At 41.3% G+C, this 19633-nt stretch overlaps 1 protein-coding gene and 1 pseudogene across 2 annotated transcripts in view; one reads left to right on the forward strand and one right to left on the reverse strand.

Annotated features, from left to right (window-relative positions):
* The window catches only part of LOC129839882 (zinc finger protein ZFP2-like), a 274220-nt gene that overhangs the window by 4686 nt on the left and 249901 nt on the right, over positions 1-19633 (forward strand). Inside the window, exon 2 of one of the 2 annotated variants that reach the window (XM_055907582.1) lies at positions 6576-10432. The exons of the other annotated variant lie outside the window; for it this stretch is intronic. Within the exon in view, the coding sequence (XP_055763557.1) occupies positions 6576-8140 (1565 nt within the window). The 3' untranslated portion in view covers positions 8141-10432. Of the gene's footprint in view, positions 1-6575; positions 10433-19633 lie in introns of those variants that run through there. 2 annotated transcript variants of the gene reach the window in all.
* LOC129839761 (zinc finger protein 883-like) overlaps positions 16288-19633 on the reverse strand; it is a 51518-nt pseudogene continuing 48172 nt past the window's right edge.

Genomic DNA, 19633 nt, shown 5'->3' on the forward strand with positions numbered 1-19633 from the left:
AGCACCAGTTAGCCTCGAGCCAGGCGCGGCTCCCGGCTAGCATAGTAACGACTACCTAACGGCTTCCCTGGTTCATATATTGCTGTTCACTGGACCTTATGATCACTTGGCTACATAGCTGTTCATTAGTCACGGTTCTCCATTTTGTTTATTTTGTCTATCTGTCGGCCCCAGCCTCGAACTCAGGCCCAGTGTGTAGTTAACTGACCCCCTCTGCCCATTCATTGCCATTTTACGTGTTGTTGTCTTAGCTGATTAACTGTTGTCTTACCCGTTGTTGTCTTAGCTAGCTCTCCCAATCAACACCTGTGATTGCTTTATGTCTCACTTTATGTCTCTCTAATGTCAATATGCCTTATGTATACTGTTGTTTAGTTATCATTGTTTTATTTTACTGTGGAGCCCCTAGTCCCACTCAACATGCTTCAGAGAGCTCTTTTGTCCCACCTCCCACACTTGCAGTGACCTCGCCTAGCATAACTTCAGAGATGCAACCTCTCTTATCGTCACTCAATGCCTAGGTTTACCTCCACTGTACTCGCACCCTACCATACCCCTATCTGTACATTATGCCTTGAATCTATCCTACCACGCCCAGAAATCTGCTCCTTTTATTCTCTGTTCACAACGCACTAGACGAACAGTTCTGATAGCCTTTAGCCGTACCCTCATTCTACTCCTCTGTTCCTCGGGTGATGTAGAGGTTAACTCAGGCCCTGTGTGTCCCCAGGCACTCTCATTTGTTGACTTCAATATTCGAAAAAGCCTTGGTTTCATGCATGTTGACATCAGAAGCCTCCTCCCTAAGTTTGTTTTACTCACTGCTTTAGCACACCCTGCCAACTTTAATGTCCTTGCCGTGTCTGAATCCTGGCTTAGGAAGGCCACCAAAAATTCTGAAATCTCAATACCCAACTACAACATTTTCCGTCAAGATAGAACTGTCAAAAAGAGAGTTGCAATCTACTGCAGAGATGGCCTGCAAAGTTGTATCATACTTTCCAGTCCATGCCCAAACAGTTCGAGCTTCTAATTTTAAAAATGAATCTTTCCAGAAATAGTCTCTCACTGTTTCCACCTGTTATAGACCCCCCTCGGCTCCCAGCTGTGCCCTGGACACCATATGTGAATTGATTGCCCCCTCCATCTATCTTCAGAGTCCGTTCTATTAGGTGACCTAAACTGGGATATGCTTAACACCCCGGCCGTCCTACAATCCAAGCTAGATGCCCTCAATCTCACACAAATTATCAAGGAACCCACCAGGTACAACCCTAAATCCGTAAACATGGGCATCCTCATAGATATTATTCTGACCAACTTGCCCTCCAAATACACCTCTGCTGTTTTCAATCAGGATCTCAGCGATCACTGCCTCATTGCCTGCATCCGTTATGGGTCCGCGGTCAAACGACCACCCCTCATCACTGTCAAACGCTCCCTCAAACACTTCTGCAAGCAGGCCTTTCTAATCGACCTGGCCCGGGTATCTTGGAAGGATTTTGACCTCATCCCATCAGTAGAGGATGCCTGGTTGTTCTTTAAAAGTAATTTCCTCACCACCTTAAATAAGCATGCCCCTTTCAAAAAATGTGTAACTAAGAACAGATATTGCCCTTGGTTCACTCCAGACCTGACTGCCCTCGACCAGCACAAAAACATCCTGTGGCGTACTGCACGAGCATCGAATAGTTCCTGCGATATGCAACTTTTCAGATAAGTCAGGAACCAATACACACAGTCAGTTAAGAAAGCAAAGGCTAGCTTTTTCAAACAGAAATTTGCATCCTGTAGCTCTAACTCCAAAAAGTTTTGGGACACTGTAAAGTCCATGGAGAACAAGAGCACCTCATCCCAGCTGCCCACTGCACTGAGGCTAGGAAACACTGTCACCACCGATAACTCCACGATAATCGAGAATTTCAATAAGCATTTTTCTACGCCTTGGCATGCTTTGCCAGGCACCCTCAACAGCAACCCGCCAAAGCCCCCACCATTTCTCCTTTACCCAAATCCAGATAGCTAATGTTCAGAAAGAGCTGCAACATCTGGACCCCTACAAATCAGCCGGGCTAGACAGTCTGGACCTTCTCTTTCTAAAATTATCTGCCAAAATTGTTGCAACCCCTATTACTAGTCTGTTCAACCTCTCTTTCGTATCATCTGAGATTCCCAAAGATTGGAAAGCTGCCGCGGTCATCCCCCTCTTCAAAGGGGGAGACACTCTAGACCCAAACTGTTGCAGATCTATATCCATCCTGCCCTGCCTTTCTAAGGTCTTCGAAAGCCAAGTTAACAAACAGATTACCAACCATTTCGAATCCCACCGTACCTTCTCCGCTATGCAATCTGGTTTCAGAGCTGGTCATGGGTGCACCTCAGCCACGCTCAAGGTCCTAAACGATATCATTAACCGCCATCGATAAAGACAGTACTGTGCAGCCGTCTTCATCGACCTGGCCAAGGCTTTCGACTCTGTTAATCACCGTATTCTTATCGGCAGGCTCAACCGCCTTGGTTTCTCAAAAGACTGTTTCGCCTGGTTCACCAACTACTTCTCTGACAGAATTCAGTCAAATCGGAGACTCGCCTGGTTCACCAACTAACAAACTAACAAACCTCCAGACGAGATGCCATACAACACTCCTTCTGTGGCCTCCAACTGCTCTTAAAAGCAAGTAAAACTAAATGCATGCTCTTCAACCGATCGCTGCCCGCACCCGGCCACCCGACAAGCATCACTACTCTGGACAGTTCTGACTTAGAATATGTGGACAACTACAAATACCTAGGTGTCTGGTTAGACTGTAAACTCTCCTTCCAGACTCACAGTAAGCATCTCCAATCCAAATTGTTATCTAGAATTGGCTTCCTATTTCGCAACAAAGCCTCCTTCACGCTGCAAAACACCCTCGTAAAACGGATCGGCGATGTCATTTACAAAATAGCCTCCAACACTCTACTCAGCAAATTGGATTCAGTCTATCACAGTGCCATCCGATTTGTCACTAAAGCCCCATATACCACCCACCACTGCGACCTGTACGCTCTTGTTGGCTGACCCTCGCTAAATATTCGACGCCAAAACAATTGGCTCCAGGTCATCTATAAGTCTTTGCTAGGTAAAGCTCCGCCTTATCTCAGTTCACTGGTCACCATAGCAACACCCACCCGTAGCACGCGCTCCAGCACGTATATCTCACAGTTCATCCCCAAAGCCAACACCTCCTTTGGCCGCCTTTCCTTCGAGTTCTCTGCTGCCAATGACTGGAAAGAATTGCAAAAATCGCTGAAGTTGGAGACTTATCTCCCTCATTAACTTTAAGCATCAGCTATCTGAGCAGCTTACCGATCGCTGCAGCTGTACACAGCCCATCTGTAAACAGCTCATACAACTGCCTACCTCGTCCCCATGTTTTTTACTTTTTTTGCTCTTTTGCACACTAGTATTTCTACTTGCACATCATCATCTGCACATCTATCACTCCAGTGTTAATTTGTTAAATTGTAATTACTTCGCTACTATGGCCTATTTATTGCCTTACCTCCTTACTCCATCACACTGTATATAGATTTTTCTATTGTGTTATTGACTGTACTTTTGTTTATCCCACGTGTAACGATGCGTTGTTTTTGCTTTGCTTTATCTTGGCCAGGTTGCAGTTGTAAATGAGAACTTGTTCTCAACTGACCTACCTGGTTAAACTATCTTTATGTTCATTATATATAACATATCATTATGTTAAATAAAAAAATAAAATAATAATAAACATAACTTTATTGACAACACCCAAGTGGATACTGTCATTAACGCGGTTCTTCAATAATTACACATCATTCTTAATACTGTAGCTGTTTAGTTACAGTCACATGTTCAACTATCATCAGCTGATCCAGGAAATAATTTTCTGAATGACAGTCACATGACAAACATCACAACATGCAACAACAACCAAAGTGCTTCTTCATTCATTACTCTGGTAAAGACAGTTATGCCGTGCTCCACGTTGGATCCAACATCCCTAACAAATTGATGTTTGTAATGTTATTGTTTGCTTGATTTACTCTAGGGTCTCGTTAGTCTGTTTGGACACAGATACTTTTGCTCATAATGTGTAGAGAACTGTTCCTTGATGGATAGGCTATTGTACAACACACAGAGCTATTTTCCTTTATTTGTTGTTAGGTGAAGTTATGGGTCCTACAGTAGGTCTATGTTATTGTTATGGGTCCTACAGTAGGTCTATGTTATTGTTAGGTGAAGTTATGGGTCCTACAGTAGGTCTGTTATTGTTTTGGGTCCTACAGTAGGTCTATGTTATTGTTAGGTGAAGTTATGGGTCCTACAGTAGGTCTATGTTGTTGTTAGGTGAAGTTATGGGTTCTACAGTAGGTCTATGTTATTGTTAGGTGAAGTTCTGGGTCCTACAGTAGGTCTATGTTGTTGTTAGGTGAAGTTATGGGTCCTACAGTAGGTCTATGTTATTGTTATGGGTCCTACAGTAGGTCTATGTTGTTGTTAGGTGAAGTTTTGGGTCCTACAGTAGGTCTATGTTGTTGTTATGGGTCCTACAGTACACTATGTATGTCATGCAACAACAACCAAAGTGCTTCTTCGTTCATTACAGGTATATTTGTTGTTAGGTGAAGTTATGGGCCAATTTGGCAAACCGTGTACAAACCCTCATTGTCAGGTTGATGGAAAAGACAAAGAGCATTTTACTGGTTGAAGTGTTTTTTAAATACAGCGGTTGATTTGCGATGACACAAACATTATATTAAGCAGGACATTCAAACGAGCCTTATAATTATAATCCAAAGTAGTGTGAAATGCACTCATATTCAACCTGGAAATGGAGGTTACTCCCCTGAGTTTTCCCCCATTCACATTCAGAATACATTGTGAAAAACTAAAATCTTTGCTCACCATTTTTGCTCCAGGCAGATATACTACATCCATAACTAGTGGTTTCCTCATTACCAGATATACTACATCCATAACTAGTGGTTTCCTCATTAGCAGATATACTACATCCATAACTAGAGGTTTCCTCATTACCAGATATACTACATCCATAACTAGTGGTTTCCTCATTAGCAGGTACACTACGTCCATAACTAGTGGTTTCCTCATTAGCAGATATACTACATCCATAACTAGTGGTTTCCTCATTACCAGATATACTACATCCATAACTAGTGGTTTCCTCATTACCAGATATACTACATCCATAACTAGTGGTTTCCTCATTACCAGATATACTACATCCATAACTAGTGGTTTCCTCATTAGCAGATATACTACATCCATAACTAGTGGTTTCCTCATTAGCAGGGAGGAGTTTCTACAACCAGATTGTTTGTGCATTGCCACAATTTCAGCAAACGCAGAAAAGGGCCTATAACTTCTTCGGGGGCAGCATTTTCACTTTTGGATAAATAGCGTGCCCAATTTCAACTTCCTTCTACTCATCCCCAGAATATAAAATATGCATATTATTAGTATTATTAGATTTGGATAGAAAACACTCTGAAGTTTCTAAAACTGTTTGAATCATGTCTGTGAGCATAACAGAAGAAACCCTGAGGACAAACCATTCATATTTTTTATTTTTTTGAGGTCACTGTCTTTTCAATGAGTTTCATTGGGAAACCAGATTTCTAAGGGACTTGTTTGTAGTTCCTACCACTTCCACTGGATGTCACCAGTCTTTCGAAATTGGTTGAGGTTATTCCTTTGTGTAATGAAGAAGTACGGCCATAGTAAAGGAGGGTCACTTGAAGTAAATTGTTTGAGAGAGGCACATTACCAAAAAAGTTGCGTCAGTTTGTTTTCTTTTTGTATTGAACACAGATCATCCCGTCTTCAATTTGATCAATTTATTAATGTTTAAAAATACCTAACGTTGTATTACAAAAGTAGTTTGAAATGTTTTGGTAAAGTTTCCTTGTAACTTTTGATATATTTTGTAGTAACGTTGCGCAAGTTGGAAGCTGTGTTTTTCTGGATGAAACGTGCCAAATAAATTGACATTTTGGATATATATCGACGGAATTAATCGAACAAAAGGACCATTTGTAATGTTTGTGGGACATATTGGAGTGCCAACAAAAGAATTTCGTCAAAGGTAAGGCATGAATTATATTTTTATTTCTGCGTTTTGTGTCGTGCCTGCAGTGTTGAAATATGCTACTCTCTTTGTTTACTGTTGTAAACAGATAATAGCATCTTATGCTTTCACCGAAAAGCCTTTTTGAAATCTGACATGTTGGCTGGATTCACAACGAGTGTAGCTTTAATTTGGTATCTTAAATGTGTGATTTAATGAAAGTTTGATCTTTATATCATTTTATTTGAATATGGAGCTCTGTATTTTCCCTGGCTATTGGCCAGGTGGGACGATTGCGTCCCACCTACCCCAGAGAGGTTAAGACAATTGTCGAATAATTTTAACATTCATTACAGACATCAATTGTTGTACAACATCATGGCTACGCTGTTGACATCACCTTTTACAGTGGATTACCGCTGTTGTGGGCCTTTAATCATCTGTCTGACTTTGTTGTTCACACAGGAGAGATAAGGGACTATCGTGGATCCTCTGGGGAGCCTCAACAACCTCATGATGCTGAAGAGGCAGAGAAGAGTCTCTCCAGATCAGAACACTTCAAGAAACACCAGCAGAGATCCACAGGGAAGAGAACTCACTGCTGCTCTGACTGTGGGAAGAGATTCACCTCATCAGGCATTAAAATTCATCAGAGAACACACACAGGAGAGAAACCTTATAGCTGTGGTCAATGTGGGAAGAGATGTACTACATCTGTCCATCTGACTCTACACCAGAGAATACACACAGGAGAGAAACCTTACAGCTGTGGTCAATGTGGGAAGAGTTTTTTTCAATCTAGTGATCTAAAAGTGCACCAGAGAACACACACAGGAGAGAAACCTTATAGCTGTGGTCAATGTGGGAAGAGTTTTACTACATCTAGCCATCTGACTCGACACCAGAGAACACACACAGGAGAGAAACCTTACAGCTGTGGTCAATGTGGGAAGAGTTTTACTACATCTAGCAATCTGACTCTACACCAGAGAACACACACAGGAGAGAAACCTTACAGCTGTGGTCAATGTGGGAAGAGTTTTACTACATATGGCCAGGTTACATTACACCAGAGAACACACACAGGAGAGAAACCTTACAGCTGTGGTCAATGTGGGAAGAGTTTTGGTGCATCTAGCACTCTGACTCTACACCAGAGAACACACACAGGAGAGAAACCTTACAGCTGTGGTCAATGTGGGAAGAGTTTTGGTGCATCTCGCACTCTGACTCTACACCAGAGAACACACACAGGAGAGAAACCTTACAGCTGTGGTCAATGTGGGAAGAGTTTTACAATATCTAGCAATCTGACTCTACACCAGAGAACACACACAGGAGAGAAACCGTATAGCTGTGGTCAATGTGGGAAGAGTTTTGGTGCATCTAGCACTCTGACTATACACCAGAGAACACACACAGGAGAGAAACCTTACAGCTGTGGTCAATGTGGGAAGAGATGTACTACATCTGGCCATCTGACTCTACACCAGAGAATACACACAGGAGAGAAACCTTACAGCTGTGGTCAATGTGGGAAGAGTTTTTTTCAATCTAGTCATCTAAAAGTGCACCAGAGAACACACACAGGAGAGAAACCTTACAGCTGTGGTCAATGTGGGAAGAGTTTTACTACATCTAGCAATCTGACTCTACACCAGAGAATACACACAGGAGAGAATCCGTATAGCTGTGGTCAATGTGGGAAGAGTTTTGGTCGATCTGGCCAGCTGACATTACACCAGAGAATACACACAGGAGAGAAACCTTACAGCTGTGGTCAATGTGGGAAGAGTTTTACTACATCTAGCAATCTGACTCTACACCAGAGAATACACACAGGAGAGAAACCTTACAGCTGTCGTCAATGTGGGAAGAGTTTTACTACATCTAGCAATCTGACTCTACACCAGAGAATACACACAGGAGAGAAACCGTATAGCTGTGGTCAATGTGGGAAGAATTTTGGTCGATCTGGCCAGCTGACATTACACCAGAGAATACACACAGGAGAGAAACCTTATAGCTGACAAGAGACAAAGATCTCTGATCAAAGGAGTTATTTCGTGATATCAATGAAATGATGTCACAATGTAGAATGTTTTAACATTGAAGTATGAGTATTTTAATGATGTCACAATGTAGAACCCTAAACGTTTGTCCCTGTTCTATTGATTTCAACATGATATGGATATTAGCCTCAGGGGGAAAATCAAGGCTCTGAAATGGAAGAATACTATTTATGTGATTTAAAAAAAAAAGTGACTAACACAAAAAGAGTTTTGTTACACTTACCATGTTGGTGACCCACTTGAATCAAAATGCAACACTTCAAAGTGTAGCTAGCTGTTTTCTACAAGTTGTCCTCTAACCAGGGATGTACACATTACTCCCAGATTCCGTGTGATTTTTGAGCTGTTAGTTTTAACAGGACGTGCAACCTCATCTCCCTCTTCTCGGCACAATTGATTTTAACATGATATCGTTGAGTGATGACAGAATGTAGCTGACTGTCTTCTGCAGGTTGTCCTCTTATCAGTGAGGTTAAAGATATCTCCAATTTCCATGTTTTTTTTGTTGTTGTGTTAGTTTCAACAGCACGTACAACCTAATTTCCCCCCTAATCGATATCAGTGATTTATTGCTACTTGTCAAAACAACAGCGTTTTTGGTGCGTGTGCAGTTTATAAGGAGCTTGTTTATATAAGTAATATGATTATTGTGGCAGATGTTTGTGTATATAGCACATTTTACATTTAGGTTTTCAATTTATTAAAAAATACAATTATTGTGAGAGATGTTTGTGTATATACCACATGTTAGGTTTTCAATTGATCCCAAACTGTTTCTGCATATTGGTTATTGATTTGTCACAAAACAAACTGTGTTTTGACATTGGGCTATCCCACCTAGCAAAATGTAATTGAAAATCCGACTATGCAATCAAATATTTCATATTTACATTTCATGTAACATTTACTAATTATATGATATTTATTCATGCAACCAACTGACAATTTTTGGGTACAATTATATTGACATTGTTGCCCTGTTTTTAGAATATCAGGGTTAATTCTCTCGTGCCAATCCAAATGTACTAGAGCATGACATTGGGTACTGTGCCCAGATCCAACAACATGCCTATCTAGTGAACCCTGAGAAGAGAGAGAAGCTCCGCAGTGAGGTGGAAAGTTACTACGGATATTGCAGTAGTTTCCTCTTGAAATCAGACATGTCCGTGGTGAGAACAACCTGGTTGCTGATTGTCTCAAGGGGGGCAGTCAAAATGTTTTGTGTTTTGCGTTTAGCCAGTGCATTGCCATGGATCACAGTTTATTTTTACTGCACGTTTTTCCAATTTGGAGATGAGTTTTGTTTGGGCTCGTTCCAAGGGGACGGGAGTTCTAGAAGCGAGTGAGTTTTAGGAAGACGAGAGTTCTAGAAGCTATAGAAAGAAAAATCTTTGTGGGAATAATAAAAAATAAATATTGTTTTTATTGTTGTTTGCCAGTAGACAGACACCATGTTTATATTGGTGACGGTGAAGCATTGTAGTTGATTATAATGTGAAATGGAAGTTGTTTTCTGTTGTTGGTGAGCAAACTCTTAAGGTGTTAGTTAGTCTTGGGTTTTTACATTTATGTTTTGAGGTTGGACTTTAGCACGTATAGCTCGTTAGCACGTAGGGCGCACTGATTGGTGTCACCTCGTTAGTCAGTATGAGTTACACCTGTGTTGGCTTGTCCATCTCGTTAGTGGGAAGGTGTTTCACCTGAGCTGGTCCAGGTTCTATTTAAGAGTGTCTGGCCCAGTGCTCCAGTTGTCTTGATAGATGTGGAGAGGCAACACCTTTAGTTGCTCCACTTTTTTGGTTTGCTTCCTGTCTGTAAGTCTGGTGTGGGTTTTTCTGTTGTTTGCCTCTTCTTGGGCAGATTTAGTGGGTCTCATGGTTGGTGTCTTTTAGGTCCCAGTTGTTGTTACCAGTCAACTTTCAGTCGACACCCCCATAGTGTCTTTCAGAACCCCTCCTAAAAAACAAGCTTATATTTTGGGTTGGATATTGCATCCTATTAATATTTTAATCAATGGCATTTCCTTACAATGCTCATTAGTCTTTCAGTTATTATTGTTTGTGTACTAAATTTTTCTGTTTATTTTCATAGTTTTTTCCTGTAAATCCGTTGTTGTATCCGTGTCTGAAATGTGCTGTATAAATAAAGCTTGATTTGAACATATTGTAAGACAAATGAACCCAATGACTGACAATCAACAGACTCTTGGTCCCCCAATCAACAGACTCTGGTACATCTCAGGCAAAACCAATGAACAAATATGTGCAAAAGCAAAACATATCTTAGTATGAAAAAAAAGTATAAAGTCACCTTCCACTATAAACACCACCCCCGGCTCTACCAGGGGCTTGAGGTGGTCTCCCACAGCTCTGCTTATGTCATGTTCTGTGGCCTTGCTGTTTCATTTCTTGACTGCCCCTGTAACACAGAAACACATTTAGTCATATTATATACAACACTCAAAGTATTGGATATGGAGCATCTATGGCCTCAGTTACACCTGGCACCTAAATGTGACTTATGTCATCTGATCACTCCAAGCTGCATTAGGTTCAGATCTACCAGGCTGGGCCTTTGACATAGTTTGGATGCAGTCAGCCCACTGAATATAAATATTCCATTTTATAAATATTTAAAATAAAGAGATTGGGTGAATGAGTGGGGAAAATTACATTTTATACCTTTAGACCTTAATAATATCAAAGAACAAATTTGTGTGCCTGAGAAATTTCATCAATATCAGTGGACAATTTGCACTAATGTAAATAACATAGATGGAACATATTCCCTTTTGTTTACGTGATGAACCGCTAAGGGGACATAAATATTTTCCATCTAAACCATGTGTGACCTCTCACCTCTCTGGCTGTAGAAGTGTTCTTCCTAACCAGTCCCTCAACAGCTCTCTGACTGAGCTCCACCCTCACTGGGTCTTCAGAGGAGAGGAAGGCTGAGGAGGGATGGAAGGATGAATGGATCAGTCAGTCAATAAAGTGTAGAGCTGCTGTCTGACAAAATCAATATTTTATTAGTTCATTAAAGTAAATAAAGCTTTATGACTGCTGAATACCAACTATCAATCACTTAGATCATGTATTTTCAGATAGAGATACATCCTTGGGACATCCCTAGCCTGTTGAAGTTGACATTTAAATGTTTAAGGTAGGGGTTAAGGTTAGGGTTTAGGGTAGGGATGTCCCAAGGATCCTGGATAGCATTGACCATCGTGCATTATTCTATCTCTTTTACATAGGATGGAGGTGTGTTCTAGTGGGTCTGGGCAGGTGTGATGTAGTTAATGGAGATGGAGGTGTGTTCTAGTGGGTCTGGGCAGGTGTGATGTAGTTAATGGAGATGGAGGTGTGTTCTAGTGGGTCTGGGCAGGTGTGATGTAGTTAATGGACATGGAGGTGTGTTCCAGTGGGTTTGGGCAGGTGTGATGTAGTTAATGGAGATGGAGGTGTGTTCTAGTGGGTCTGGGCAGGTGTGATGTAGTTAATGGAGATGGAGATGTGTTCTAGTGGGTCTGGGCAGGTGTGATGTAGTTAATGGAGATGGAGGTGTGTTCTAGTGGGTCTGGGCAGGTGTGATGTAGTTAATGGAGATGGAGGTGTGTTCTAGTGGGTCTGGGCAGGTGTGATGTAGTTAATGGAGATGGAGGTGTGTTCTAGTGGGTCAGGTGTGATGTAGTTAATGGAGATGGAGGTGTGTTCTAGTGGGTCTGGGCAGGTGTGATGTAGTTAATGGAGATGGAGGTGTGTTCTAGTGGGTCTGGGCAGGTGTGATGTAGTTAATGGAGATGGAGGTGTGTTCTAGTGGGTCTGGGCAGGTGTGATGTAGTTCATGGAGATGGAGGAGTGTTCTAGTGGGTCTGGGCAGGTGGGATGTAGTTAATGGAGATGGGGGTGTGTTCTAGTGGGTCTGGGCAGGTGTGATGTAGTTAATGGAGATGGAGGTGTGTTCTAGTGGGTCTGGGCAGGTGTGATGTAGTTAATGGAGATGGAGGTGTGTTCTAGTGGGTCTGGGCAGGTGTGATGTAGTTACTGGAGATGGAGGTGTGTTCTAGTGGGTCTGGGCAGGTGTGATGTAGTTAATGGAGATGGAGGTGTGTTCTAGTGGGTCAGGTGTGATGTAGTTCATGGAGATGGAGGTGTGTTCTAGTTGGTCTGGGCAGGTGTGATGTAGTTAATGGAGATGGGGGTGTGTTCTAGTGGGTCTGGGCAGGTGTGATGTAGTTCATGGAGATGGAGGTGTGTTCTAGTGGGTCTGGGCAGGTGTGATGTAGTTAATGGAGATGGAGGTGTGTTCTAGTGGGTCAGGTGTGGTGTAGTTAATGGAGATGGAGGTGTGTTCTAGTGGGTCTGGGCAGGTGTGATGTAGTTAATGGAGGCGTGTTCTAGTGGGTCTGGGCAGGTGTGATGTAGTTAATGTTTGTGTGATGTTGTTGTTTGTATGTTTTGTATTTTTATAAAATATAAAATAAAATATTTTTAAAGTCCCAATGCAAAGTTAACCTCGCTGTTCTATTTTTGGAGTTATTACAAAGTTACACCTTATTGCATTAAACCAATCAGAATTCAGAAGAATGCCAAAGTCAGGTGTGAAGTAATATGGAGGACCAGCCTATTCCCTATGATGTAAACTACAACAGAAATATCTTCAAATGTAGAACTTCAAATTAAACCAATCGTTTGCACTCGTGACTTGAGTGATTGAAGTAAACCACAGTTTTGGAAATACATAACACCTTCTAACCAAATATCAAAGAATGTTAGCTATATGCAGTTATCTTAGCCAGCCAGCTAGCATTAGCTATTTGCAGTTATCTTAGCCATCTAGCTATTAGCCTAACCAGCGTAGCCAAACAGCACGGTTATGGTCAGCGAGACCAACTACCGGAGAAAAAGTTACAAAACTCCCGTAGTCTAATTCACAGAAAACATGCTGAAAAGTAGTGATGGGGAAACAAAGCTTCCTGAATCATTGGCGCTTTCCAGCCAATTGTGTCAAAAAAATTGGTTCATTCCTCAAGGCTTTGAGCGACACAGAATTTAGAACAGCCACATTTTATAGATGACGTCCCACACCGTAGCAGCGTAGCCATTATGTCATATATTAAACCACTGGCCGTGTTCGAGAGCATCACATACACGCTGCGTTGTGGGTAAACGGTGACTGGCTGACTGATTTATAAATAATAATGAGTAGTTATTTATGATGCAAGGTGATTTGTAAATTAGTCAGTCAGCAGTCAGCAGCCACCTGCACTGTCGGCTGCAATGTCGAACGAGCCCAATACCAAACCAATCAGGTGTTCGACGAAATGATTATTCAGACGTCATTGATCACGTGCTGCTGATAAAGTGACACTGCTTGGAATTATACCGCTTAGCGACTTCAGTACATGCCTCATAGCTCCAGTCTCAAACTTAACCCCGTTCTTGCTGAAGAAGAGGAAGTCTGCTGGATGGAGAAAGAAGCTCTCGTGAAAGAGGAGGAGGAAGAGGAGCCTGTTACAATGTGGTCTAAGGTACTAGATCACAGTGTTAGAGGTGTCACTATAGACCAGAGTGGTGTAGCAGTCTAAGGTACAAGATCACAGTGTTAGAGGCGTCACTATAGACCCGAGTGGTGCAGCGGTCTAAGGTACTGTATCACAGTGTTAGAGGTGTCACTATAGACCCGTGTGGTGCAGCAGTCTAAGGTACTGTATCACAGTGTTAGAGGTGTCACTATTGACCGAGGGTGCAGCAGTCTATGGTACTAGATCACAGTGTTAGAGGCGTCACTATAGACCAGAGTGGTGCAGCGGTCTATGGTACTAGATCACAGTGTTAGAGGCGTCACTATAGACCAGAGTGGTGCAGCGGTCTATGGTACTAGATCACAGTGTTAGAGGTGTCACTATAGACCCGAGTGGTGCAGCGGTCTAAGGTACTGCATGGCAGTGTTAGAGGCAACACTAGAGGCGTCACCCGGGTTCGATCCCGGGCTGTACCTGCCGTGATCGGGAGTTCCATAGGGTGGCACACAATTGGCCAAGCGTCGCCCGGTGTTTCCTCCTACACATTGGTGCAGCTGGCTTCCGGGTTAAGCGGGCGGGTGTTAAGAAGCGCGGTTTGACGGGTCATGTTTCAGAGGACGCATGACTCGACCTTCGCCTCCTGAGCCCATTGGGGAGTTACAGAGATGAGACAAGATCGAAATTTGATGATAAAAAACGGGGGTGGAATGATAAAAAATGTTTAAAAAATGACAACAAACAAAGGTTGCATCCCAACGTGGCAATAAACAGTAGGCAAAGTGACCGTGTCACAATGAACTCAAACGTTTTACCATTGGAACACTTGATGTAATGATGTAATAACGGACAAAATGAACTCAAACGTTTTACCATTGGAACACTTGATGTAATGATGTAATAATGGACAGAATGAACTCAAACGTTTTACCATTGGAACACTTGATGTAATGATGTAATAATGGACAAAATGAACTCAAACGTTTTACCATTTTACCCTCCATTTGCAACAACGTCACTGAGCACCATCACTATCTTTCCTTCGTGGATCTCCTGCATGTTTACATATCTGGCATTACTCATCTCATATGTATATACTGTATTCTATCCTATTCTACTGTATCTTAGTCTATGTATTACTCATCTCATATGTATATACTGTATTCTATCCTATTCTACTGTATCTTAGTCTATGTATTACTCATCTCATATGTATATACTGTATTCTATCCTATTCTACTGTATCTGTCTATGTATTACTCATCTCATATGTATATACTGTATTCTATCCTATTCTACTGTATCTTAGTCTATGTATTACTCATCTCATACGTATATACTGTATTCTATCCTATTCTACTGTATCTTAGTCTATGTATTACTTATCTCATATGTACATACTGTATTCTATCCTATTCTACTGTATCTTAGTCTATGTATTACTTATCTCATATGTACATACTGTATTCTCTCCTATTCTACTGTATCTTAGTCTATGTATTACTCATCTCATATGTACATACTGTATTCTGTCCTATTCTACTGTATCTTAGTCTATGCCCCTCTGACATCACTCGTCTATATTTTTATATATTCTTATTCCTTTACTTAGATTTGTGTGTATTAGGTATTTGTTGTGAGCTAGGAACACAAGCATTGAGTTAGATATTACTGCACTGTTGGAGCTAGAAACACAAGCATTTATTTAGATATTACTGCACTGTTGGAGCTAGGAACACAAGCATTAAGTTAGCTTTTACTGCACTGTTGGAGCTAGAAACACAAGCATTAATTTAGATACTACTGCACTGTTGGAGCTAGGAACACAAGCATTAAGTTAGATACTACAGCACTGTTGGAGCTATGAACACAAGCATTTAGTTAGATATTACTGCACTGTCAGAACTAGAAACACAAGTATTTGGTTAGATATTACTGCACTGTTGGAGCTATGAACACAAACATTTAGTTAGATATTACTGCACTGTCAGAACTAGAAACACAAGTATTTGGTTAGATATTACTGCACTGTTGGAGCTATGAACACAAACATTTAGTTAGATATAACTGTTGGAAACACCCCATCTCTTTACATTTACTCTCTCTACATTGCTTATTTATATTCAGTGGCCTGACTGCATCCAGACTATGTCAAAGGCCCATCCTGGTAGATCTGAACCTAATGCAGCTTGGAGTGATCAGATGACAGAAGTCACATTTAGGTGCCAGGTGTAACAGGCTGTAGATGCTCCATATCCATTGCTTTGAGTGTTTTATATAATATGACTAAATATGTTAATTTCTGTGTTGCAGGGGCAGTCAAGAAATGGAACGGCAAGGCCACAGAACATGACCACTCCACCATCAGAGCTGTGGGAGACCACCTCCAGCCCCTGGTAGAGCCGGGGGTAGTGTTTACCACTCCACCAGCAGAGCTGTGGGAGACCACCTCAAGCCCCTGTTAGAGCCGGGGGTAGTGTTTACCACTCCACCACGCCTTCAGCAGGCTGGAAAAGTGATACTGTTTTTCATACTAAGATGGACCATCAGTCTGTTGATTGGTCAGTCATTGGATTCATTTGTTGAAATCAAATCAAGCTTTATTTATACAGCACATTTCAGACATGCAACACAATGGCTTCTCAGGAGAAAACAATGAAAATAAACAGGAATATTTAGTACACAAACATAAGAGGATAAAAAACAATAATACCAACTTAAAGACTAATGAGCATCCTAAGGAAATGCCATTGATTAAAATATTAAAATATCCAATCCAAAAATATAAGCTTGTTTTTTAGGATGGGCTCTGAAAGTCACTATGGGGTGTCCACTGAAAGTTGACTAGTAACAACAACTTGGACCTAAAAGACACCAACCATGAGACCCACTAAATCTGCCCAAGAAGAGGCAAACAAAAGAAAAACCCACACCAAACTTATAGACAGGAAGCAAACCAAAAAGGTGGAGCAACTAAAGGTGTTGACTCTCCACATCTATCAAGACAACTGGAGCACTGGGCCAGACACTCTTAAATAGAACCTGGACCAGCTCAGGTGAAACACCTTCCCACTAACGAGATGGACAAGCCAGCACAGGTGTAACACATACTGACTAACGAGGTGACACCAATCAGTGCGTCCTACATGCTAATGAGCTATACGTGCTGAAATCCAACCTCAAAACATAAATGGAAAAACCAAAGACTGTAACACCTTAAGAGAAAAAATATATCCTATATTTTTGTTGGACAACAGAAAACAATTTCCATTTCACATTATCAACTACAATGCTTCATGAGCCCAAACAAAACTCATCTCCAATACGGAAAAACGTGCAGTCAAAATAAATTGTGATCCATGGCAACTCACTGGCTAAACGCAAAACACAAAACATTTTGACTGCCCCCCTTGAGACAATCAGCAACCAAGTTGTCTTTACCACGGACGTGTCTGATTTCAAGAGGAAACTCCTGCAATATCCAGTAACTTTCCACCTCACTGTTCATTGTTTGTCAAAACTAATCGATATCATGCTAAAATCATTTGTGCAACAGGAGGGAGATGAGGTTGCACGCCCTGTTAAAACTAACAGCTCAAAAACCACACGGAATCTGGGAATAATGTGTCCTTACTAAATCTCATAAATAGTACTCTTCCAATTCAGAGCCTGGATTTTCCCCCTGAGGCTAATATCCATATCATGTTGAAATCAATAGAACAGGGGACAAACATTTAGGGTTCTACATTGTGACATCATTAAAATACTCCTACTACAATGTTAAAACATTCTACATTGTGACATCATTAAAATACTCCTACTACAATGTTAAAACATTCTACATTGTGACATCATTAAAATACTCCTACTACAATGTTAAATTAATTAATTGATATCACGAAACAACTGCTTAATGTATTTTCTGATGTTTAGTCAGAGATCTTTTATCAGATTACCTCTGGTCACAGCTAAGAGATTTCTCTCCTGTGTGTGTTCTCTGGTGTTGTTTGACTGAGTAAAACTCTTCCCACATTGATCACAGCTATAAGATTTATATTATGTGTGTGTTCTCTGGTGTACATTCAGCTGCCCAGATGTAACAAAACTCTTCACACATTGATTACAGCTATAAGGTTTCTCTCCTGTGTGTGTTCTCTGGTGTATAGTCAGATAGCTAGATGTAACAAAACTCTTCCCGCAATGATTACAGCTATAAGGTTTCTCCCCTGTGTGTGTTCTCTGGTGCACTGTCAGTCTACTAGATTGACAAAAACTCTTCCCACATTGACCACAGCTATAAGGTTTCTCTAATGTGTGTGTTCTCTGGTGTATAGTCAGATTGCTAGATGCAGTAAAACTCTTCCCACATTGAACACAGCTATACGGTTTCTCCCCTGTGTGTGTTCTCTGGTGCACTGTCAGATCACCAGATTGACAAAAACTCTTCCCACATTGACCACAGCTATAAGGTTTCTCTCCTGTGTGTGTTCTCTGGTGTGTAGTCAGATTGCCAGATGTAGTAAAACTCTTCCCACATTCATCACATATATATAGTTTCTCTCCTGAGTGTGTTCTCTGGTGTATAGTCAGATTACCAGATGTAGTAAAACTCTTCCCACATTGATCACAGCTATAAGGATTCTCTCCTGTGTGTGTTCTCTGGTGTGTAGTCAGATTGCCAGATGCAGTAAAACTCTTCCCACATTGAACACAGCTATAAGGTTTCTCTCCTGTGTGTAGTCTCTGGTGTACTGTCAGACAGCTAGATGTAGTAAAACTCTTCCCACATTGATCACAGCTATAAGGTTTCTGTCCTGTGTGTGTTCTCTGGTGTGTAGTCAGAGTGCTAGATGCAGTAAAACTCTTCCCACATTGAACACAGCTATAAGGTTTCTCTCCTGTGTGTATTTTCTGGTGTACTGTCAGAGAGTCAAATGTAGTAAAACTCTTCCCACATTGATCACAGCTATAAGGTTTCTCTCCTGTGTGTGTTCTCTGGTGTGTAGTCAGATTGCTAGATGCTTTAAAACTCATCCCACATTGAACACAGCTATAAGGTTTCTTTCCTGTGTGTATTTTCTGATGTACTGTCAGAGAGTCAAATGTAGTAAAACTCTTCCCACATTGATCACAGCTATAAGGTTTCTCTCCTGTGTGTATTTTCTGGTGTACTGTCAGAGAGTCAAATGTAGTAAAACTCTTCCCACATTGATCACAGCTATAATGTTTCTCCCCTGTGTGGATCCTTTGATGAATTTTAATGCCTGATGAGGTGAATCTCTTCCCACAGTCAGAGCAGCAGTGAGTTCTCTTCCCTGTGGATCTCTGCAGGTGTTTATTGAGGCGTTCTGATCTGGAGAGACTCTTCTCTGCCTCGTCAGCATCATGAGGTTGTTGAGGCTCCCCTGAGGATCCACGACTGTCCCGTATCTCTCCTGTGTGAACAACAAAGTCAGATGATTAAAGGCCCACAACAGTGGAAATCCACTGTAAAAAGGTGATGCCAACAGCGTAGCCATGATGTTGTACAACAATTGATGTCTGTAATGAATGTAAAAATTATTTAAATATTGTCTTAAAATGAGCAAGAATAGTCATATTTTAGTAGTAAGATCGATGATTGTAGACTAGAAATAAGTTATTCATGTTGTTGAAACTATAAGCAGTGTGTCAGATGACTTTTGGTCTCCAATATAGGCCCCTTTCTGTGTTTGCTAAAATTGCGGCAGGAGGGCGATGCGCACACAATTTGATTGCAGAAACACCTCCCTGCTAATGAGGAAACCGATAGTAATGGATGTAGTATATCTGCTAATGAGGAAACCACAAGTTATGGATGTAGTATATCTGCCTGGAGCAAAAATGGTGAGCAAAGCTTTTAGTTTTTCACATTGTATTCTGAATGTGAACGGGGTAAAACTCAGGGGAGT

Source organism: Salvelinus fontinalis, chromosome 40, assembly GCF_029448725.1.
Source record: "Salvelinus fontinalis isolate EN_2023a chromosome 40, ASM2944872v1, whole genome shotgun sequence".
In the NCBI taxonomy this organism is placed as follows: Eukaryota; Metazoa; Chordata; class Actinopteri; order Salmoniformes; family Salmonidae; genus Salvelinus; species Salvelinus fontinalis.